The sequence below is a fragment of the Natator depressus genome, chromosome 10 (genome assembly GCF_965152275.1).
Source record: "Natator depressus isolate rNatDep1 chromosome 10, rNatDep2.hap1, whole genome shotgun sequence".
In the NCBI taxonomy this organism is placed as follows: Eukaryota; Metazoa; Chordata; order Testudines; family Cheloniidae; genus Natator; species Natator depressus.
Genome location: NC_134243.1, coordinates 17,273,661 through 17,297,860, shown reverse-complemented (window position 1 = coordinate 17,297,860; position 24,200 = coordinate 17,273,661). Strand labels below are relative to the sequence as shown.

Sequence of the window (24,200 nt, the reverse complement as noted above, 5' to 3'; positions counted from 1 at the left end):
CAGCGGAAAAAAAAAGGTACGTTATAAAACACACATTAATACATTTAATAAATATATATTATCTATCAAAAATGAGCCTTAGCTCTCCTCAGTTAATAAAAAGCACCTGCTGAGTAATCTTGTAAGCTGGTAGAATAGTCCAATTTTTTAATTATAAAAGTTACAGCACTCCCTTTTGCACAGCCTTTAGTTAGACTCAAACACAGCCAGCCACGATTCCTGTCTGATACTAAATACAAACTAGTGAGCTCTGCAACAGTTGACATCTACCTTATTTATAGAAACAACTGTGTGCACTTAGGGCTCCATCCTATCAGGTGCTATACATCTTCTGGGAGGTGCTAAGCACCCTTAACTCCCACTGCAGTTGGGACTGAGTCTTAATGTATGGCTGTGAACTGCTTTCTAGTCATTGAATAGAAGCCACTTCTTACAGAAATGTTTTCTGAAACAAAGTTTTAAAAATGTTTTCAGATTTCATTTTTCTGTATAGGTAAGAGGCCAGAAGAAAATAACCATTATTAATTTTAAAAGGAACAACATAGTAGCTTTTATAGTATAAAAGCTAATTATAACAATCCTGAAAGATTTGTGTTTACAGTTACATAGTACTTTGCTCACAGATGCTCTACATTCTAAAAGGCAGAAGTAAACAACTTGTTTACATTAATAAAAATAAATTAACATAAAGGTGCCTTCAGTCACACGTTATTTGAAGCATTTGGCATTAGACTATCAAATGGCAAAAATAAGTTGCTTATTCTAGTTGTGTGAAGTTGGAAAATGAATAAACTCCTTCTTCTAATCAGTTAAAACACCTCCACCACTCCAAATTGAAGACCCAATCCTGCATGCTATTACTAATGTGAACAGTCCTAACTCACATGACCACTCAATGAGACTGAGGCTTTGTCTACACTACCAAGTTTTGTCACCAAAAACTGCCTTTGGCAACAAAACAGTGAGAGCATACACACTGCAATGCGACTTTTGTTGGAAAAAAACGCCCGGTTTCGGTGACAAAAAGCTTCCACCCTACGAGAGACGTTTTTCTTTTCCCCTCCCTTTATTGTCGACAAAGAGCCAGTGTAGACACTGCTGTTTGTTTTGTCGGCAGAACTGGTTTCCGCCAGTATCCCACAATGCCAGCCCTGATCATTCTGCTCAGTGTTTTGATATCTCCTGCCCTGCAGGCATGTGCCCCTCCCCTTTCAAAGCTGCGGGAAGTGTGCTGTTCCCTGTGGGGAACAAAGAGCAAATCATTGGAATACTCCTGTTCTGCCCTGCACTAGGAACACAGCAGCAGACAGACTGCTGTCCCAGGGAGAGGGGGAGGAGAGACGGCTGCTCTGCTTTGACATGCCTCAGCATGCAGAGTTCGCTGAGGCGGCTGTGGTAATCAGCTCCACCTTCCCACAACACTACACTGTGGGATAAATACCCACAGTGCATTGCTTATGCTGTCGATGATGGTGCCCACAACATGGACATGATCTGTCGACAGAGGGAGCAAGTGTGAACACCCTTTGGCGATTTTTGTTTTGTTGACTTTTGGGTGTCGACATAAGTTTTGTCAACAAAACTTGGTAGTGTAGACAAAGCCTAATTTACGGTTGCCAACTTTGACTGAAGCTATTCTGGGATATTCCCCCTCGCCCCCCCAACATGAGGTGATGTCATTTTCTTAAAATAGCCTATTAAAATCTCCTGGGTTGCTTTCAATAGTCACCTGGAGATTGGTGCTGATTCCGAGAGACTCCCGGCCAATCCCGGGGGGTTGGCAACCCTAGACTGATTATGTGACCAAAGGTTTGCAGGATCTGGCCCGGTCTGTGCTTAGGGCCTCAAACTCCTACTGACTTCCTAAGGAGCAGGACTAGGCCCTTAATTTGTTAATCCATTCCCATCTAGAAAACTGAACACCACGTAAACGTTTACAAAATAACTATCATGGAAAGAATTTATCTAAGGTCTATAAAATGTGTATAGTACTGAATGTATACTTCTCAGCTGTAGCATGATAAATCTTTTAAAAGAAAGCTGCCCTCCCATTTATGCCATGGTCATCTTATACATTTTTACAATAAAGACCTTTTCAGAGAATTTAACATTTTTAAAACTGATGTTTTAAAATGAAACTTTTGCAGACATACATCACTAGGTTTTATATTACTCCAAATTATGCAGTTTCTGGGATAGTAACCATTAATTATCAAAAATATTTTATCTGATCACGACTTTAACAGCTAGAGGTACTTCTAGATTACTGGATAGCATGCAATATCCACCTCTAGCCTACTCAGTTTCTTAGACAATCTAGTTACCTAAACAAGAGACTAAAACTTTTTTTTTTCTTAAAAGCAAGCACATGCTTCCACTTTGCCTCTATTGGGAACATCAGATATGAATCTAACATGTTCCTTTAATCATGCATGACAGAAAAGTATGGTTCCTGAACCAGAAGGGCTGTTAGAAATAAAACCCTATAAGGTGATCATGGCAAGAATGACAAAATATATCTTGTGTGTAATGCTTAGGGCCTGATCCTGCAGCCCTTACACCAGTGATTAGACCTCTTGATGTCAATGGGGCCTACTCATGTGAGTACAAGACTACAGGATTAGGTCTGTTTACCGTAGAAATGATGTACAAGAAGAAACAGGGAGCCTTTTAAAAAAATAAACAGCTTATCTTTCTTTTTGTGGTATGCAGCAAATAATGTCCCTCTGTGAAGCTACTGAGCTATTCAGTTTTCTTTGTATATTTTATTTTTCATTTGAAAATAGAATATATATATATTTATTACAACATATGCAAAATTTTACCCTTATACATAACCCACACCCTCATGTAAAAACAATTGCTTTTAGTATCTAGGAAAGCTAGGAGTAATGTTGACCAAACAATAAGGATACAATGATGCTTTCAATGTTTGATATGTATTAAATGCTAAATAATAAAGGAATGATTCGCTTTAAAGTAACAAAAACCATGGCAAGAATAATGGGCAGTAAGAACTTGTTACATAGCCTAGATAAGCCTTGGTAAAAAAACCCTTATCCCAAAGCTACCTTATCCCAACTCCAAAACACAAAACACCCTGAACCTCTAGAGTGGAGACTCTACTAGCTATGCATTAAAAGACACAAATACATTAAGATGTACAAACAATTGCAGTCAACGGGGCTGCTCCCATGAGCAGGGGTTACAGCACCAGTTCCAACTTTAGGAAGAGAGGGTCCAATCCCACAAATTACAAAGCTCCTCCTGAAAGGTGATCAGTACCTTCCCCTCCCCTTGAGTTTTTGCTTGGCACCTTACAGGATCAGCCATCAGAACACAAATTAAGTTCTGTGTAATACAGTAAGTTTCCTTTAATCCATCATCCTATGGGACTCCTTTTGGCAACCCCAAGCCACATTCTCTCCTCAGCTAAGAGTCTTTACTGAAGCTTGGCCCTCCATAATTTGACTTAGTGCCCTCAAGAGTACATATGTAAAAAAATTCGAGGGTTTGAGAACACGTGGTTCTTTGCTTTTACTCTGGAGTAAGACTGCATCAACAGGGCATCTTGAACTGCAGTGTCTGATTCTACATTGCTGAGATGATCTGACTCTACCTTCACTCTTGCCATACAGATGCTTCACAAAGTTGCATGAAGCATGCACAGTCATGTCCTTTCACCACAACCAAATTTGATACTCCTCCCCCACCCCCCTTAAGTGGATCATGTCTTGTTGACTAATGGTAATTTAGTTGCCAGAGACTGACGATGACCCTAGATGACATTCACAGCAGAGATGGATAATGAAGCAACCAAGACACTTCACGACACTTGAAGAGAAAAAAAAATAAAGTAGGAAGAAACCCTGCATACTTTCACACTGTAGTGGCAATCTCTTATGGCAGCATGGATTAAGTTGGTACGGGAGAGTTGGGGCGGGAGAGGGGGTTGTTTTTTTGCAAACAGCTGGAAACCAACCAAAATCAGGCTTGCCTCGCACACTAGTTACAGGCAGGTTATATCTCACATTTAAGAATGCGCAATGTCCTCTCTTCCATTTCAAAGTGTGCCTATTTCTATTTTTAATTACATTTATCTTGAATTTTGAAGAGTTTTGTTTTTGTGATTAGCTCATCAGTTCAACAGTATTCACATTTACATAAAATCCTCTCAAGGATTCCAAAGCTCCTGGATGTCTGGCTGCTTTGTTGTGGTATTATTGATTCCTCCCTTAGAAAGACACACTGCCAGGGAATAACATTTGTAACAAAGATTCTTATCTCTAGAACCTATAGCCTTTCACCAGAGGTGTCTTCCAGTGTAACTTGGCGGAGCAGTTGGTATCTGGAAATAAGGATAATAAACCCATAACTAAGAGCTCCAGACTATTCAGAAATCAGTGTTAACATATGCTACATTACATGTCTAGTAGTAAAAGCATTATCAGTTCTACAACAAAATGGTACAGCAAAGCGTATCTTCAGTGTGTAAATACACGTACCTCACCACAAGAAAAAGGGATGAATAGGTATATATTAGTCTTTTGCTTTACTGTCTACGGTAATAATCTTTTACTGAATGTGCAATTTATTCTCCAGGAACAAGCTTTGTGCCTATCCCCAGAAAATCTCTCTAACCCTTCATCCTTAAACTGCCTCTTCCCTGAGCTGCTTATTCTGATATAAGGGAATATAGGGATGGATTAATGCAGGCACCCAAAAGTATAGTGCTCATTATGGGCCTTGTAAGTTATTCTGAGAACAAGGAATGAGCTTATTTACATCACTTTTGCATGATGTATCACTCATTGTACTACGCAGGAAAGGAAAATCCTGAGATCTAATAACTCTTGTTCCCTATAATAAATCCAAACTCTACTTACTTAACAAAAAACCTTCAGTCAGACCAGCTTCCTTGTGGGTTTTTTTTAAATGTGCAGGTTGAGTTATGGAATCAGCTCATGATTTAAAATAATGAAAACCCAACTTACATGAGTGTAAACCAGCCCATGAGTAAATTCTTAAGAAGCATGTAGGTATGCATGAAAATGTGGGAGTGAAAATTCTCCTTTTCTTAACAATAGGAGAGAGCTATATGCAATTCCTCGAGTGCAAATTATACACAAAATGGGAATGAAATTTAAAGAGGCTGTTTGGCATCAGCTCTCTAAGCCATTCTTGCAATGACCTTAAATAACAGTATATCTATCAAATAATAGCATGCCAACCTATTGTTTGAGAGGCAAATTAATTCACATTAGCATAAAGATATTTTACATGCCCCTCTTATGTATTTCTTTCCAAGGGTAGTACACCTCAATTGGTGTTCACCATATAGCGAAAAATATAGATTTTACAAGGGAAGTGAAAATGTGATAGCAGCTATTTTCTGCAAAGATTCTTATGCCAAAGAATATACTGGACTGTAACCAAAAGTGTAACTTGCAGAAATCAGACAGTTATTAACTGTCACTGCGTTACATTCATCCAAAGGAGCCACTGGATATGGACAGTCAGCAGAAAACTTGGTTCATTCAATCTAAACCGAATGGCCAAGTAAAGAAGTCCAAATGTTTTTAACTGAATAATCTCAAGAGGGGAATGGAAGCATTACATGCATACTTGCTACTAGAGATTTCATTTCATTTATAGTGTGTTTTCTTTCATATGAACAAGCAGCCTAAACTCAGAAGTTCATTCAATAAGTAGCGGTTGCACATTCCTCACTGTATACCCAAGACTCTGTACATTATCACATTTTTATACTTACAGTCCCACCATTTAGCACAACTGCCATCTCAGTTGGCTGATAAACATTGCTTCTAAAGGGAGCACTAGGTCGGCTTCCCAAGCTGCCATTGCGAAATCCTGCCGTTCTTAAAGCTGTGTTTAGAACAAGAGACAGTTTTATTCTCATGCAAACAAATCAAACCCTTGTTTTCATGTGTCAGAATAATACATATTTTTAAAAATTACAAGAGTGATCTAGGGTGAAATCTGGATTCCACTGAAGTCAGAGGTAATTTTGCCATTGACTTAAAGCCATGATTTCATCCCTCATTTTTACTCTGCCTCTATAGTTATACATTTTTGGTTGCATCTTCGAGTTTACTTTTAAATGAAAGGTTTCAGAATAACAGCCGTGTTAGTCTGTATTACCAAAAAGAAACGGAGTACTTGTGGCACCTGTGGTTAGTCTCTAAGGTATTCCTTTTTTTTTTTTTTTTATTAATGAAAGAAACTGCTTGGCACAAGAAAAGAAGAAAGAATTTAGCTCCCAGTTATAACTGTGGATGTGTTTTTCATTACTGTTTCCCATCAAGTATCCACGCACTAAGTGGTAAAGTAAAATAACATTTCTACATCTTCTCATATTCAGAAAAAAAAGACATGCAAACTATTGTTTGAGCCAGTAAACACAACCCCCTGAGCATTATTTCAGAGGGCCTAGTGCATAACAATTTTCCAAATATCTCCTATTGTTACTTTGAGAAATATTGCACAAATATTGCTTTTGAATAGGTTGATCATGAAGATTTCTTGAAGCAAAAGATAAAATGCTGTTTAGATCAGAAATATCCGGTAATCTCTCCATTATGATAGTCATGAATTTTAATGCATCATTTTTCTTCTTCTAATATTTACATGTTAAATGAGAGATGAAGTTAAGAGGTGTGGTTATTTACCTCTGAGACAGTCAGGCAGCAGAGATTTGCATACGTTATCAGATTAGTTCAGAGGTGAACAATAGGCTTCACTGAACTCAGCTGCAGTCAGACAATATGCCTTCATTTGTATATGCAAACTGTGTCATTACAGTTGTTCTACACCTCAGTATTATTATTGATAGGTATGAGGTTGTAGATCAAAACATGCCAGTTTCAACTACTCATGAACTAGAATTTCCCTCTTCCATTTAACTCAAGTTACAATGCTACAGTCAGTGGGTAAGATCCTGGCCTCAGTGAAGTCAACGGGGATTTTTGCCATTGACTTCGCTGGAGCTAGAATTTCACCCCATGTGTACAGCAAGACTTAAAACTGATCATAATTCATAGGGCTGTATACTGCCCTCAGTCTACTGCTACTCAAATCAATAGGAGTTGTGCACAGAGATGAAGATCAATATTGATCTTTTACCATACAATAGTTTATTACACATAATTTTTAGGCCCTGGCCCTGCAAACACACATATGTGAAATTTAGTTTTTAATGATACTTAGTACCTCCTCTGGAAAGCACTTTAAAAGGGATGGATGAAAAGCAATATTTAAATACTACATATTATTATTTTATTCACAGGTCAATATTTAAGACATCCCTTTAAACATGTCCATCTCACAATCAGTAATATATATATATTTTTAATATATAAATTAGCCTTCTCTCAATGTTTTAGCATAAATGTTTACACTGGCATTTACTATGCGCTAAGAAATAGTTTCAGATTATTACAGTGTACCATTTGAAATTAAGGTATTACGTATCTATTTTACTGCCTATAAAATTCACATATCTATTTGAAAATAAATCTTAACAGGAAAATGTCAAATTAAATTTCATGTTGCTGGCTGAATTTTTTTTAAAACACCTATTACTGCAAGTAATTCCTAAATTGTGCATTTGTCTAATCATTCAGTCTGTATGTCTTTAACACAACAGAGGAGAAACTTTAAAAACCTAAAATTGTCTGGGAAACTTGGGTAAGAACCAAATCCTGTGTGCCTTATAGGAGTAGCTCAGTTCCCACACATTTCACGTGCTGGGAGTTAATCACCATTGTCTGTTTTGTGTAAATTCTAAGTATTTTACCAACATTCTCACAACACACATGTATGCAAGATACTCTTCCAAGGTGACCCTTAGGCAAGGTCTACACTAAAAAGATAGGTTGACCCAGCTGTCACCCCTCCCCTCACTGTAGTGAGTGTCTACACTGAAGCAATGCAGCTACTATGTTTCTAGTTAAGACATAGCTTTACCTCCACAGGACACAAACATACATTTGTTTTTCATCATAACAACTGATACCAGGGATATCAGATAGGAAAATCTAGTTACCTCCCTAACAAGACTGTATTGCAAATATAATGCCAAATTTTAAAATGTCACTATGCAGCTTAGGCTATAGTAAATAATACAATTTAATGATTCTAGGGAAAAAATGATACATATAACTATTTTATTAAGGAAACACCCAGTCCAGAGCAGATTGCAACAATAGGGATCAGCTTGGCTGAGCTACGTTAGAATCTCTAAACAGAGATAAATGGCCCATTTTAAAAGTATATATATTTGGAAGATTTAACAAGTTTACAAATCCTCACCATGTAAATATCAAAAAGAAAAGGAGTATTAGTGGCACCTTAGAGACTAACAAATTTATTTGAACATAAGCTTTTGTGAGCTACAGCTCACTTCATCGGATGCATTCAGTGGAAAATACAGTGAGGAGATTGATATACACTCAGAACATGAAAAAATGGGTGTTATCATACACACTGTAAGGAGAGTGATCACTGAGCTATTATCAGAGACAAAACAATCATTACAACAGTGGGCTTTTGTTTAGAGAAACATAATACAGTGCAGTAATATCATCATCTCTCTATTTAAACAGCACAAATCTGTGTTCTCTTATGTCTGCATTAGTCTCTTAACAACTCCAGTGAAGTAATTCTAGTTACCCCAGTATGAAATGGGCTGAGTGGGAGGGAAAAAAAATCAGGTCCAAAATGCTTAGTGGCTTTAACAATAAGGAAACCAAAGAACAGCGATGACACCGTCTGCTACTGGTTCCTTAAAAATATACAACTCACTTCTTACCCAGCTAGAATTAAAACTGCGCTAAGGGCCTCCATCAGGCAGCTCTCTGCCACAGGCAGCCACATAAGTATCCCTGTGTCCTTTCCTCTAGAATGTTGTTCAGGTTTTAGCTATTGATTGTCTCTGCTAGGCAATCAACTTTTGCTGTCCCCCTGAATAGTCATTTAAGGCCAATTTCACTGTGATTTCAATTGGATCTATTATTCTTCATTTCCTGTCACCTAAAATATTGCATGCAGGTGTTGTACACCATTACACAGTTGCCATATTTCACCCAAGTTGCACTTCTGTGACAAACAAAGCTACTCCTCCTTACATGGCCTGTACAGTTTGTAGAGCATCCATTCAGTTGCTTTTCAGTCTTGGTCTACACATTTTCAATTTAGAATGTAAACACTGCAGGACAGAGCCTTTGTCTTTATACTTGTTTGTAAAGCACCAGGCACATTATGTATATAGTATCAGAAAAGAACTTTGGGACCCATTTCTGTGACAGAAGGTATGTATTTAAATGTATGATCAGCTATTTTATGGCCCAAGAATGCTGAGCACTTCATGCACCAGCCTTTGCTAATCAAGTGTTTTTGACACAAGCAAACAAAGTTTTTTGTCCTTACCCATAACTATTTTACATTTGGGGACAATGTATACCTTCAAATCAGCAGCACTCCTATGGGTACCCGCATGGCCCCACAGTATGCCAACATTTTTATGGCTGACTTAGAACAATGCTTCCTCAGCTCTCATCCCCTAACGCCCCTACTCTACTTGTGCTATATTGATGACATCTTCATCATCTGGACCCATGGAAAAGAAGCCCTTGAGGAATTCCACCATGATTTCAACAATTTCCATCCCACCATCAACCTCAGCCTGGTCCAGTCCACACAAGAGATCCATAAACGATGGTCACATAAACACCACCTATACCGGAAACCTACTGACCGCTATTCCTACCTACATGCCTCCAGCTTTCACCCTGACCACACCACACGATCCATTGTCTACAGCCAAGCTCTGCGATACAATCGCATTTGCTCCAACCCCTCAGACAGAGACAAACTCCTACAAGATCTCTATCAAGCATTCTTACAGCTACAATACCCACCTGCGGAAGTGAAGAAACAGATTGATAGAGCCAGAAGAGTTCCCAGAAGTCACCTACTACAGGACAGGCCTAACAAAGAAAATAACAGAACGCCACTAGCCCCCAACTAAAACCCCTCCAACGCATTATTAAGGATCTACAACCTATCCTGAAGGATGACCCAACACTCTCACAAATCTTGAGAGACAGCCCAGTCCTTGCCTACAGACAGCCCCCCAACCTGAAGCAAATACTCACCAGCAACCACATACCACACACACAACAGAACCACTAACCAGGAACCTATCCTTGCAACAAAGCCCGTTGCCAACTGTGCCCACATATGTATTCAGGGGACACCATTACAGGGCCTAATAACATCAGCCATACTATCAGAGGCTCATTCACCTGCACATCCACCAATGTGATATATGCCATCATGTGTCAGCAATGCCCCTCTGCCATGTACATTGGTCAAACTGGACAGTCTCTACGTAAAAGAATAAATGGACACAAATCAGATGTCAAGAATTATAACATTCATAAACCAGTCAGAGAACACTTTAATCTCTCTGGTCACGCGATTACAGACATGAAAGTTGCGATATTACAACAGAAAAACTTCAAAACCAGACTCCAGCGAGAGACTGTTGAATTGGAATTCATTTGCAAATTGGATACAATTAACTTAGGCTTGAATAGAGACTGGGAGTGGCTAAGTCATTATGCAAGGTAACCTATTTCCCCTTGTTTTTTCCTACCCCCCCCCCCCCCCCCCGACGTTCTTGTTAAACCCTGGATTTGTGCTGGAAATGGCCCACCTTGATTATCATACACATTGTAAGGAGAGTGATCACTTTAGATAAGCTATTACCAGCAGGAGAGTGGGGTGGGGGGAGAGAAAACCTTTTGTAGTGGTAAACACCCATTTTTTCATGGTTTGTATGTATAAGAACATCTTCTGTATTTTCCACAGTATGCATCCGATGAAGTGAGCTGTAGCTCACGAAAGCTTATGCTCAAATAAATTGGTTAGTCTCTAAGGTGCCACAAGTACTCCTTTTCTGATCTCAATAGAGTTACTACTTATTTACGCTTATATAAATGAGAAAAAATTCAGGCAGAGTGAGCAAGAAGCCTGAATAAATTCAATTTCCTCTGGTGAACTTCAGGTCCTATTATTAGGGAAATATTTTACTTGTAGCTTATTCTTTGCAATTAGAGTGAATTACAAATTTTCTACTGAAACTTTTTTCAGCGGAAAGTGGCCTTTTTCTTTCCAAATGAAAACTGAATATTTGCCTTTCACTTGAATCTTCCTTGAAAACTAAAATAATTTGTTTGAAACAAAGCTCACCGTTGAAATAAACACACACACACACACACACTTCTGGAATTTTTCAGTTTACAGTTTTTGAAACATCGCAAAAATATTTAAGTTTCATGGGAAATTTTGAAAAGAACAAAAACTCTGAGTGGAAAAACTGGCATTTTGAACAACCTCTAACACAAACATCTTTGAGCAAATGTATACATTTTCTTTTCTTTCTTATTAGACAGACAGACCAGTATGGGTCCTTTATACAGGAAAATCTTACCTGCATTATGTTCATCCATTGAAAAGGCTTTGTTTTCCATGTAGCTCCGAGGAAGTTGTATATCTTCCTCAAAAGCAGTTTCACGCATTCTTGGTTGCGAAGTATCAAAATAATTGGGTGTGTTTTCTTGCTGTGATGGAAGAATGGTGCAATGAACTTCTGGGATAGCGTAAAAAATAACAAACACCCAACCACTGGACACCAGTGCAATGGCAAGAGTGGGGTCATTCCATTTGTCTTTTTTCCTCAGTTCAGTATTGCCAAACAGGTACATAGTTATCCAAGCTACCCAAATTAGAATCGAGAAAAAAATCGTTATAATTAGGCATCCTCCATTTTTCTTCCACTTCTGAAACTTTCCACACAGGGTGAACAGAGAGACTCCCATGGTAACCATCATCAAGAACATAACATAAATCAAAGCCATAACAAAATCCACTGGCTCATAATTGCAGGCCAGCTTCTTATCTCTCACAATGGTTAGTATTAGCCACTCCGTTGCAATAATGACCTGGACCAGCATAAGACAGATTGCCATGCCAGCTAGATGCCAGCCAGATGGACTTTTACCATGTCGAACTAGTTTACGCAATCTCCAGGCTTGAGCTAGCAAACAGGAAAAGCACAACGCAAAGATAACTCCCCACAGAAACCTTCGAGTGGAACATACTGTTTCATCTTCCTGTATGATGAATGCAAAAGTCAGTCCAAACAGTCCTAGTGTCCCAAAGAGAAAGAGGAAATGCATTCCCAATGGGCTCTTCTTCTCTTTGTCCTTGATGAATGGCAACCTCACTAGCAAAATCAGCATCAACAGCAATGTCGTCAGCACTCCTGCTCCAGCAACTGCCTCCACTACTATTCCCCAAATGGCATCCAAGTCACACAGATAAATATACTGGGGGAGAAGATCCAGTCCACACCCTCTGGACGTACTTGAGTTTTCAGAAGAGCCATAACTGACGACGAAGAGGAGGAGGAAAACGATGGCTGGGTGGGTTTTCATTTTTCTGTCTGAGACAATAAGATAAAGTGACAAAATAATTGTTTATTTTAGCTGACTGTGCTTAAGCTTTTCCTTAGAAAACATCATTCACACAGTACCTTTCGAGATCTCATTTTAACTGGAAGCACAGCTTGCACACCATGGGAAGTAGTTTGTTCCAACTGTTCATGTCAAGGAACATGTTTACTCTTATTTGCACTGGATTTTCAGCCTCAACTGCTTCCCTAAGCCATAAAAACTATTGTTGTCCTGCTGGATTAAAAGTGATTCCATTTTGTTTTTACATAATGTGAAGATATTTCCAAATGCAGGACTTGGATTCAGCCTCAAATACAATCTTTATTATTGCTGAAAGGAATTATTTATGAAGCAATGAATGATAAAGTACCTGTGTTTATTTAATAATCAAATGTAATAGAGAAGATGAGAATGAAATGTGTATAAATTACACTGCCTGTTATATAAACACAGGGCCTGATTTCAATATCAATATAAGTGCTACCAGAATCAAGCCACTGATTTTACACCTGTGTAAGACCATTACCTTCCATGGAATTTAACCCATTTCAGACGGGGTCCAGATCCAGTCTTTTGCTCTATTGTTACTGTTTATACAAGGAACATAAAGTATGCATTTAAAACTAAATACTTTTTTCCCCCCTCATGTTTCTCCGTGTTGGGTTAAAATTTCATTCTGCTCAGTTTGCATCTCTTCACACAATATTCCTTCCCACACGGAGATCTTCTGCATTTACTGCAGGGAATACTTAACTACAAAAGTTATCTATGGCAGAAGTACATTGCTCACATGCAGCATTATTAATCAACTGAACAAAGAAGAATGAGTCGTTCTCCTTAACAAATATAAAGCCGCCCAACAAGAGAAACAACAAAAATGGAACATCATGGTCTCTGCATCCTCAAAGTAAACAACTTTAAATTCTCTATAAGACAACATATCCAGTCATATTACACACAAATGCACCAGCAGAACCAAAAGTTTCTAATTTCCTTTAGTTACATGCTGCCTACCTAAATTCTCCCTGCAGTTTTAGAGAAATAGTGGTCTTCATTTTCATGCCTTCTTAAAACAAAAGAATTGTTTAAAAAAACTGTCATTTTTAAAACATGCATTCCATTCCAGTGATGGCCGTACTTCAATGGCTGGGTAAAAAGTGTCCAATATGGATCATATATGAAGCCTGATTCCCTAACAGGAATAGCCCTGTTGATTTCAGTGGCATTATTAATGTGATAAGGGCTATTCACATGACCAAGCATTTGAAGGATAAGCCCACAGTATTTTGAGATCCTTTGGTATAAAAGCACTATATAAATGTAAGCTATTACATTACTTGTGCACCAGCATATCACCATGTGGCATATTGAACATGTACATCAAGGGAAAAAACAAACTACAGATAAAGACAGATTTCCTAAGAATCAGGCAAATAGCCCCAAACTGGCAAATTTGTACAGATACTTTGCAGATCAGAAATACAGCTAGTTGAAGACCTGAAAATAAGTTGACATGACTTGGAAAAGCACTAATGTAACTATAAAATGTTATCAAATTGAACATAATGATCAAAGTTATATATTTTTTTAATTCTACTACTGCAATAACTATTATCAGACTACAATAGCGTGTGATTACTAAACGTAAGAGCTGTGATTTCTTAGTTTATATGTTACTGTAATGATCAAAGCTGTAAGCATGGACATATCAAGCAGTTTTAAAAACTAATGTTCATTCCACTACCCTGAGTCATTAACAATGTCCATTTTAGGTCCCTGCTAAGATCAAAGATTTTGAATAACAACATTTTCTATGACAGGTTTCAGAGTAACAGCCGTGTTAGTCTGTATTCGCAAAAAGAATACACAGTATGCATCCGATGAAGTGAGCTGTAGCTCACGAAAGCTTATGCTCAAATAAATTGGTTAGTCTCTAAGGTGCCACAAGTACTCCTTTTCTTTTTGCGAACATTTTCTATTTGATGTACCAGGAGAGTAAATATACTAATATATACTAAAAGCACAATGCTTTTTCTATTCATCTGTACTATAAAGAAGAAATACGTAATGTAAAAAATTAATATGAAAAAGTAATGTGGTTACAATTAAGTAATATGGTTTGGACAAACAAAACAAAGTGTACAACTATCTTGACATGCTCACTGGAATAACAGGTTACCTCCATCATTCTGTGACATGTTCCTAAGATGCTGTTATCACACAAATGGGCTTAACTTGAGTAATGATGTATTGAAACACCACCAGGGCTAATGATTATTTTTCAACTAAACTGTGGTTTTTTTAAATTGATTGGTAGAAAGAATTTGTTTTTTTATAATGTTTGAGTCCCCTACACATTCACTTGATCGGTGAAGTCCTTATCAAGGGGAATTTAGTATCCAATAAACTAGGTTTACCTTTAAATTGAACAGTTGTTACACTGGATACATTCACTGGAGTATGAAAATGGAATTAATCAAAAGGAGACCTATTCTGAATACAATCTTACAATCCCTTCCACATATGAGCAGTCTATACAATAAAGTCTCATCGACTTCAATGGGACCTTTCACCCAAGTAAGCACTACTCACAGGAGTAAGTTTGCTGGATCAGGCATCTGGTTGGGCTACTAAATATCCAAACGCACCAGGCAAAGAACGCTACTGAACTATTGCAGAGAATGAAATACAGAGGCAGGTAGGAAATCTTAACAGACACTGTGGGATATTTCATGCCTATAATCCATTAGTGCCGCCAGTGTTGGTTTTGAGAATTCAGATCAGTCTCAAACCATGCTTCTAGAACCAAGCCATGCTGGAAGGTGAATAGCTGGCACTAACAAATTTAGGCCAGATACAACTCCATTTGAGAGAGGTAGGATCAGCTCCTGAACAATTGTGATAGCACATTGACTACTACTCTAGGTTGCTGAGTAGTCTTGAATCACAGTGTAGAATGTACATGTGTTTAATGGTCATGTCCTCAGTGGTACAGGAGTGAAGAAGAAACACATTTTGGGGTTCATTGCACTCGGTTGAAAAACAAAACTAAAAAAACCACTTAATTACATGTTTAAATTCAGCAGGCATAAGAAGCAAAGACAGGGTTACCAATCAGGATTTGAAAACAGATCAATAGCAGATCAGAGGCTTCCATATCTACAGTTGCAGAGGCATTAATACAATCCAGGGTGTAACTGAAACACAGAAAACATACTACTGTAATTAACTTTGCCAGAAGCCAAAAGTCATAGTTACTTGGTTAACATGTTTTGAGACACACAGTTCTTAAAAGGCCTGATTCTAAGAAGTGCTGAGCACCCTCAACTCCCATTTACAACAATGTGAGCAAATCCACGTTTAAAGGAGTCTGTGCAATATTGGAAACCACAGGAACTAAATTCAAGCAATGGATCATGTGGATCATTGTTCAGATTTCACTCTAGGTTGAAGTTTGCTGGGTTTGGAAAGAATATGATAAACTGCCCTTTAAATTAAGATCACTTTAAATGTTCATTATCCCATTGCATCCAAATTAGAATACACATATACTGAATTGGTTTAAATTCTAGCTTTGTTGATTAGTTGCTCTCCAAAGACCTGAGGGTAATGAATTAAATACAAGTAGGTCCAATTCTGAGATATTTTCCAGTTCTGGCTACTTTATTCATGTCATGTAATCCTCATGTGATTGAGCTATTCTAGGACAGTCTGTTTCCATGGAGATTGTGCTCCATGGGTAATCAGTCATATTGTCAGCCAATCATTTATTTCCTGTTCCTATTTGGATATTCTTATTTCCCATACAGGAAGGAGTAGGTTTCTTTGGAGAAGGAAGTCTCCAGCAAAATCAAACTCAGAAAAAGCCAGAGTCATCAAACTCTACTGGGAGTTTTTTTAAGTAGTGACTTTTGGGAGAGTTGTGTACTCTAATATGGAGGTATTTATTTGTTCTCTTTAGAAAGCTCCACAATATCTACAACAGCAACTAGGGAAAAGTTTGGGATTGGTGCTGGGAGTTTTTTTCATGTCAAGTTTCAGTATTGTAGCATCATAGAAATGTAGGGCTAGAAGGGCTCTGGAGAGGTCATCTAGTCCAGCCCCCTGAGCTGAGCTAGGACCAAGTATTCCTAACATCATTCCTGACAGATGTTTGTCTAATTGTTTCTCAAAAGCCTCCAATGACGGAATCCACAAGCTCCTTTGGAAGCCTATTCCAGGCTTTAGCTATCCTTCTAGTTAGAAAGCATTTCCTAATATCTATCCTAAATCTCTCTTGCTGCAGATTAAGTCAATTATTTCTTGTCCTGTCTTCAGTGGATATGGAGAACAATTGATCACCGTCCTTTTGTAATAGTCCTTAACATATTTGAAGACTTATCACATCCCCCATTCAGTCTTCTTTTCTCAAGACTAAACATGCCCAGTTTTTTGAAGTTTTCCTCATAGGTCAGGTTTTCTAAACATTTTATTGTTTTTGTTGCTCTCCTCTGGAATCTTTGCAATTAGTCCACATCTTTCCTAAAGCGTGGCACCCAAAAATGGGCACAATACTCCAGCTGAGGCCTCACCAGTGCAAAGTAGAATGGGACAATTATCTCCTGTGTCTTACAGATAACACTTATTAATACACCCGAGAATATTAGCCTGTTTTGCAAATGCATCACATTGTTGGCTCATGTTCAATTTGTGATCCACTATAACCTCCAGATCCATTTCAGCAGTACTACTGCCTAACCAGTTATTCCCCATTTTGTAGCTGTGCATTTGTGTATTGTATTATTGAGTCCTATCAGAGGTCCTGTCCACACTGGGCTTTGTAACAATGTCTAAAAGCAGTCCCAAACATGCTTATAAGCCAAAGGACTTGTCTACCCTGTAAGCACAATCATGCAATTTAACCTGTTTACAGCACACTTGGCCCCTAACGTGGTTACAACTTACAGTGTAGAATGGACCTTAACTGCATTTCATAATCAGTCTAAAACCTCAGCTAAAATTTTGTCCCTGACACTGTTACAGAGCTCTACCAGACACGAAAAATTCATGTGATAGCATAGGGACATGGCAGAGTCCTTACCTGTTTTCTTTTGTAGTTTAGATGGGTCCATATGGGAAGTCTAAAACATGTTTTTGGCAAGAGGATTGTTTTGGAAGGAGCAAAAACCGTGCCCACACTGGATAAACCAAACCAACCTGCGTTACACCCATGCGGTAGTGGGCAGACTCAAAGAGGCCTTGTCTACACTGGACTTTTGGGGGGAAATCTTCCACTCTTGCACTAACACCAGTGTAGACCTGCTCTGAGCAGGGTTATAGGAGCTCAGGGTTAAAATTCAATAAATAAATAAAAACAGGGCACTATCTACATTAGTGCTCCCACCATTGCTACCACCAAGAAAACTGCATCAGTAATTATGCAACACTGGGAGATTTCAAAAACACATCCACTATAGACACAGGTAGTGTCAGAGTATCCAACACAGTTGGAGTAGCCTAAGGAAAAACAGCTTTCAATGGGGCAGTTATAGCACAGAAGCAAACCTATTGTAGAATTATTTTTAACTGACCCTTCCCCAAAATTAAATTTCATGCCATCAGTCTAACTCAGCACAGAACCCTGGGCACCTGAAAAAGAAATACGTACACTATATTTTAGACTCTTCAGTAAATATAGTTCCAATACCTCTCTGAGAGAGGTAACTGTAACCCCACACAAACAAAATCAGAAGGGCCTGAATATCCAGAAACACAGGCTCAAATTTTGATCTCAGTTACACCAAAACTAACGCTATTGTTTTTAACTGAGAGTAGAGTCTGGTCTCAGTATATGATTCACAGAGGAATGGTGGACACCAAGCCATTCCAGCAATTACAAAGCATAATTCTAAACAGCTAAAAGGAGACTGAAGGGCTAAAAGCTATCTTCCAAAAGCTGTTACATTTAAGAATCTTAAATAATGCTTTGGTCAGGCTGACCTTCCACAACTACAGATGTTGAGCTGATCCTTAGCTGACTTCAGCTGAGCATCTGGCCAATCTAGCTCACATAAAGATACCACAGTGCTCCACACTTAAAAAACAAACAAACAAAAAACCCCTTGCATCAACACTTCCCAACGTGAATAAAGTTCTTCAGCTACATTAAATGGTTATATAATGTACCATTATTAAACTGTTTAAACTTCTAAAAATCAATGCATTTTACATGTGAGAATACCCTTGTAAAAACATCCAACTTGTCTAAATTTGAACAGGAAGAAGAGTCCTATATAAAAGCATGGGGTACAGCTACCAATCCTGTTCTGTCTTAAATGGCGTGATGAGGTGTCCACCTCACACAGGAGTGGAAGGAGTTAATGGAGGCCAGATGGGCCAATTAACCTAGTAGAATGGAGGTAGAGAAGAAAGCCCTAACTAGAGGAACAGGCAGGGCCTGTATACAGCTCAGGAGCAGCCTGCAGAGAAGGGTGGCTGTTGCTGGGAAAGGCTGCTGCTGAAATAGGGCAGTTAACTCCTTGGGAAGAGGGAGGAGTGTTAAGGGGCTGGGGACAGGAGTGTGCAGGGAAGTAGACTGCAGTGACTCCCTGAGTGGAGGGAGTCTGAGGCTGGCAAACCCAGAGAGGATAGGAACCAGTGATGTAGGAAGAAGCCCAAGGAAACAGGAGCAAGGGATAGGATTGCACAGGGACAGCGCCTGCTTGTTATAGGATCCCTAGTCTGGAATCCAGTATAGAGAGTGGGCCTTGGTTTCCCTACCAACCACTGGGAAGTGACACAGGATGTTGGAGATGCCAGCCAGACAGCTGGTCTGGAAGGATTGTGATTTCCCTGGAAGGGGAGGACTTTAGTGACCTGGCTGAAGGGCCAAGCCATGAAGGGGAGACTGCAGATCTGGGAGTGAGCAGGGCTGCAGACTGAGAGGTTATCACCAGAGGGAGACCATGAGCTGGCAGAGCTAATCCCCAGAATGGCCAGTAGGCGGTCCTGCAAGCAGTGAGTGACACGTTGATTGATTTCCTCACTATTAGTTTTAGTCACTGATACTGCCACAAAGAAAAGGCTGCCACCACCATGAAGCATTGTGTAGAGATGCTTATGAGTTAGAAATTAATCATAACATAAGATTTGTACCAAGTCCTTTTATCAGATCTCCGGCATAAGCTTCAGGACTTATAACAGTGCAGCAACAGCTAAGCTGAGATCAGACGCTGAAGAGATGTATTTCCAGAATAATAATTAATAATAAGATTTTGCAATGTGTGCAAAAATGAGGCTGTGATTTAGTCTTACTCTGCATAATAACACAATGCTTTTTAGAGCTCAGCACCTCAGCTGCTATAGAATTTGTGACTCCATTCAAGAAGGAATATGTAGAATAACTATTGCTGTATCTGAAAAATACCTTGCAGTGCTGAATATAACTGAAATTCTTTCTAATACTCTAGATATTCTGAATTCCTTTCAGTTGTGTTCTTCACATCATCCATCCATGTCTAGATACATGCAATTACAAGGCCTAAGGAGCACTGAGTTTTGCACTGAAGTGATTATGCACTTGATCACTTCTCTTACTGGCTTTTACTTCTAGGAATGTCCCTATTAATGTAAGAACTTCAATCATGGACTCTCTCTCTCTCCACTCTGTTACAGAAAGATTAATTGCAATTTCACTGATGTTGACTACATGCAAATACAGTACATCACAGCCAACTTACATGTAAAACACCATGCATACAGGAATAGAAACTGCAGAAATGATTTACCAGTCTAAGTGCTTTGCCATAAGAAATCCTGTTATCTTTGGGATAAACATTAGATCAGGTGTAAACAAAGGGTTCAAAGCAGTACTAAGTCCCTGTCCCTATTTGCTGTTTAAGGGCATGACATTTATAAGAATCTTCTGTTAACTAAACAACAAATCACCCAACCCGTGCCCTAGACCAGTGGTTCTCAACCAGGGGTATGTGTACCTCTGGAGGTACGCAGAGGTCTTCAAGGGGGTACATCAACTCATCTAGATATTTGCCTAGTGTTACAACAGGCTACCTAAAAAGCACTAGCAAAGTCAGTACAAACTATAAATGTCATACAGACAATGACTTGTTTATACTGCTCTATACACTGAAATGTAAGTACAGTATTTATATTCCAACTGATTTATAATTATATGGTAAAAATAAGAAAGCAAGCAATTTTTCAGTAATCTGCTGTGACCCTTTTGTGTTTTGATGTTTGATTTTTGAAGTGAGGTGAAATTGGGGGGTGTTACACAAGACAAATCAGACTCTTGAAGGAAGTACAGTGGTCTGAAAAGGTTGAGAACTGCGGCCTTGAACTGTAACATGCACAAGGTACCAACTCACATACAATTAGCTGTACCAGTTGAGCAGGGCTCCCACAGTCCAAACAAATACTGCTGAGCCCCAACAAAGGCAATGATGGGGATGGCCCAACAAAGGGCTTTTCTCTATTCAACCCAGATCCCTTACAATTATCCTCTAGCTCCCACCAGGAGCAAGCCGCAGAATAGCAGGAAGATTTTCTGGCTCTGGTGCAGCATCCAAAGTGCTCGGGTCACAAGGGGAATGGAGCCCTAAAGAGGAGCCAAGCAGCCCTGTCCTCCTAGACTTATATGCAGCTGCCTCCTCCCTAGTTTCCCCTTAACCCTGTCTGCAGCCACCTGCTCTTTCTGTCCTAGATCCAACCTGTTTTCCTTTGTCCCCCAGCCCCAAGTGTGCCAGATTCTTGCACTATTTCCCCCTAGTTCAGACTCCAGCCTCCTTCCCCGCCTCCCCCAGAGCTGCACACAGCCCCCCTCCCTGTCCTATATCCAACCTAATCCCCCTCATAGTCCTATCGCCAGCCTGCTGTCAGCCAGCAGGCTAATTCCGCTGGAGCTGCAGAGGCGCAGAAGAGGAAAGCCGGGGCTGCAGTTCTGTCGCGTTTGTCTTCTACAATCTCTAGTGTTTGGGGTCTACCCGGGCTGCGGGTGGAGAGAGCCCCTCGCTTGTGAAATATCTAACGCTAAATCAGCACACAGCGAGCAACGTCTTCCTGAGGTTCAGGCACCTCCAAACACAGGGAGCCTGAGCGTACCCCTCCAAAGGCTCCACCGTACCAAGCACCAGCGAGCCTGGGACCCCCTGGCCCTTCAGCACCCATGCCTCTAGCCATGCTAGAACTAGGGGTAGCAGGGTGGTTTCCATCATAGGTTTACAGTTTGGGTCAATGGCTCTTCGCACCCCAACTATACACCTTATTCCAGCCCTCCTGGGTACAGCCGCGAGACAGATTCCCTCCTCCCTCCCCCTCCGGAAATACTGCCTGGCTCCCCTAACCCACCCACTAATCCAGCTGTTCTCCCCCTGACCCAGGTGCATTTGGCCCCCTCGCTTGCAGCAGGGCGCTGGATCGTGGTTCCCCTCCCCCCATTACCGAGGCTCAGCTCCCGCAACCCACCAGCAAGGCTCTTGCCCTCCATTGCTCAAGCCCCCGGTTGCTCCCCTGCTATTTGCACAGAACGGCGGCCGCCCCTACCCTCGCCGGGAGGCGGAATCCCGGGGACGAGAAGCCCCGATTGAGCCCCCCCGTTCCTGTGGGGAGCGGGAGCACCCGGAGGCTGGGCAGCCGGCGCAGGAGATTTGCCTTCCACCAACCTGTTTTCCCCCCACGCTGACAACTTGTGTCCCGCGCCAAAGGCGGCGGGGCTATAAAGCACAACCCAGAAAGCAGCCTGGGTATTTAGTATCAGCAGCTCCCGGCGAAATGAGAGGCAAGCGGAGTGGGGGGTGGGGGTGGGGGGGTGTCCTTTGCAAATAGGATTAGAAATATTCTAACGCCCCACCACCACCAAAAAAACCCACCACCAAACAAAGCAGGAGCCCAGCAGGGAGGGCGCAGAAGGGTTGATCGGAGCTGAGCTGGCCCGGCCAGGGAGGGAAGGGATTGGGAATGCGCCACCATGCAGGGGCTGCTCTGTCCCTCTGGCTGCCCCACACGCCTCACTGCTCAGCCCCCGTCGGTCCCTTCCTCCCCCGAGTCCGTGCGCCTTCCCTTCGGCCCCCTGCTCGCTCGAAGCGTTCAGCTCCTCCGCTTTGCCCGGCTACCCCGCCCCGGGGCCCGCCCGGTTCCCTCGCCCCCCGCCTGGTTCCCCCACCCCAGGGCTCGCCCTCCCGCCCCGCGCTAGCTTCCCTCGTCCCGCGCTCCCGGTTGCAAGGCTCGCCCCCCATCCCAGGGCTCGCCCCGGTTCCCTCTCTCCCCGCCCCAGCTCACCTCCGGTCCCAGGCCCCCCACCCCCGCGCAAGGCTCGCCCTCCTTGCCCCAGCCGGGCCGTGGCGGGGAGCTGCCCGCACTCACTCGCTCGCTGGTCGCTCGCCGGCGCCGGCGGTCGGTGGCACGGGGCGGCGGGGGACTGTCTCCTTCACAGCCCGCAGGCAAGCCCCATTTCTGCCCAGGCTGCGCGGCGGCCCCGGGACGGGGTGTAGAGCCAAGCGCCGGGACCCGCCGTGCAGAGGGCGCAGCAGCGCCCACCCCGGCAGTGCGCACAGTGCGAGGCTCGGCGCGCTCTGGGCTGCGCTGACAGCTCCGCTGCGGTACCGCCGGGGCTGACAGCTCCCCTCCCACATCGGCTGCCCCGCCCCGGCCGAGCCCCCTCACAGCGCGGCCCTGCTCTCAGCCCGCCCGAGCCCCGCTGTGCCTGCCTCGGGGACGCCGTCGCCTTCCCGCTCGGCACATGGGCAGGAGGGACGGGACACACGCTACACGTGTGTAGCACACATGCATTTGTGGAGTGACACACCTACCCCCACCTAGTGCACAAATACACAGGGGTGACCCAGGCGTGCCCATTCCTGCCCCCCCCACACACAGTACCCACGTGAAAGGCAACACAGACGCATGAACATACACAAATGGACAACGCACAGGCAGGGTGATGGACACACAGGGACAACACATGCACTGATACGCGTACACTTATTCACGGACACAGGTCTATGTGTGACAAACAGGAGCTTCATGCACATCACACAGAATATACACACGTGCAGATGCTACACTGAGGAGCGCAGTATAAATTCACAGATAGAATAAAATAGCGACACATATACACACACAAATGCACATCCCGATGCGTATTGGTACATATGCATAATGTAGACATGTAGTCTAGACATACACACGTCTGAAAAAGTCTAATATTTAGAGGCGAGACTCTCTTACAGCACAGGCTGGCAGTGACATGCTTAGTGGCATAGAGTCTTCTCAAATGCAACTGCACAGCAGCCACCAGCTTTGAAGGCAGCTAAACATTAAGGGCAGAAAAATGCTTAGTGACTGTTTTGCGTGGGTGATATTTACTAGTTTGCCCAAGGCAGCAAAAACTCAAGAGCCAGGCCTTTATGCACTAGAGTCAGTCAAAAGAGATTTTCAGGAAGTCTTCAGAATTTGCCTCCTACCTCTGGAATAGGCAGCCTAATCAGCTATGTTCTCCCACTCTCCTTGGGTTTACACTCTAACAGAGTCGTAATCCATCTGAAGGTGGATTTGGTTAGTAGTGCCACACTGCATGTTGATATGCGTGGGAATGGGACAGAGCGCCTGCCTCACTAGGAATCGCGCCCTCCAGAGAAACACAGACATCCCCAGTGATAATATGGT

At 41.6% G+C, this 24,200-nt stretch overlaps 1 protein-coding gene across 3 annotated transcripts; it reads right to left on the bottom strand.

The window, feature by feature from the left end:
- Positions 1–2,231: 2,231 nt before the first annotated feature.
- GPRC5B (G protein-coupled receptor class C group 5 member B) lies at positions 2,232–23,142 on the bottom strand. Of its 3 annotated transcripts, none has more exons than XM_074965347.1 (4): positions 22,899–23,142; positions 11,516–12,529; positions 5,774–5,886; positions 2,232–4,348 (listed from the first exon to the last, which is right to left on the bottom strand). In XM_074965347.1, exons 2-4 carry the CDS (start codon positions 12,519–12,521, stop codon positions 4,304–4,306), a joined length of 1,164 nt encoding a protein of 387 aa, XP_074821448.1. In that variant the 5' UTR covers positions 12,522–12,529; positions 22,899–23,142; the 3' UTR covers positions 2,232–4,303. The 3 variants fall into 3 exon arrangements, with proteins under 3 accessions (XP_074821448.1, XP_074821449.1, XP_074821450.1); XM_074965348.1 differs by lacking the exon at positions 22,899–23,142 and adding an exon at positions 22,815–22,843; XM_074965349.1 differs by lacking the exon at positions 22,899–23,142 and adding an exon at positions 22,406–22,416.
- Positions 23,143–24,200: the final 1,058 nt, after the last annotated feature.

What these genes read in the sequence shown, in the direction of transcription:
- GPRC5B (XM_074965347.1), bottom strand. Translation starts at nt 12,521, where the DNA reads ATGAAAACCCACCCAGCCATCGTTTTCCTCCTCCTCTTCGTCGTCAGT. An exon ending in AATGGATGAACATAATGCAG is followed by an intron (nt 5,887 to 11,515) that starts GTAAGATTTTCC and finishes TTCTAAACACAG; the next exon opens with CTTTAAGAACGGCAGGATTT. An exon ending in TTGTGCTAAATGGTGGGACT is followed by an intron (nt 4,349 to 5,773) that starts GTAAGTATAAAA and finishes CCTTATTTCCAG; the next exon opens with ATACCAACTGCTCCGCCAAG.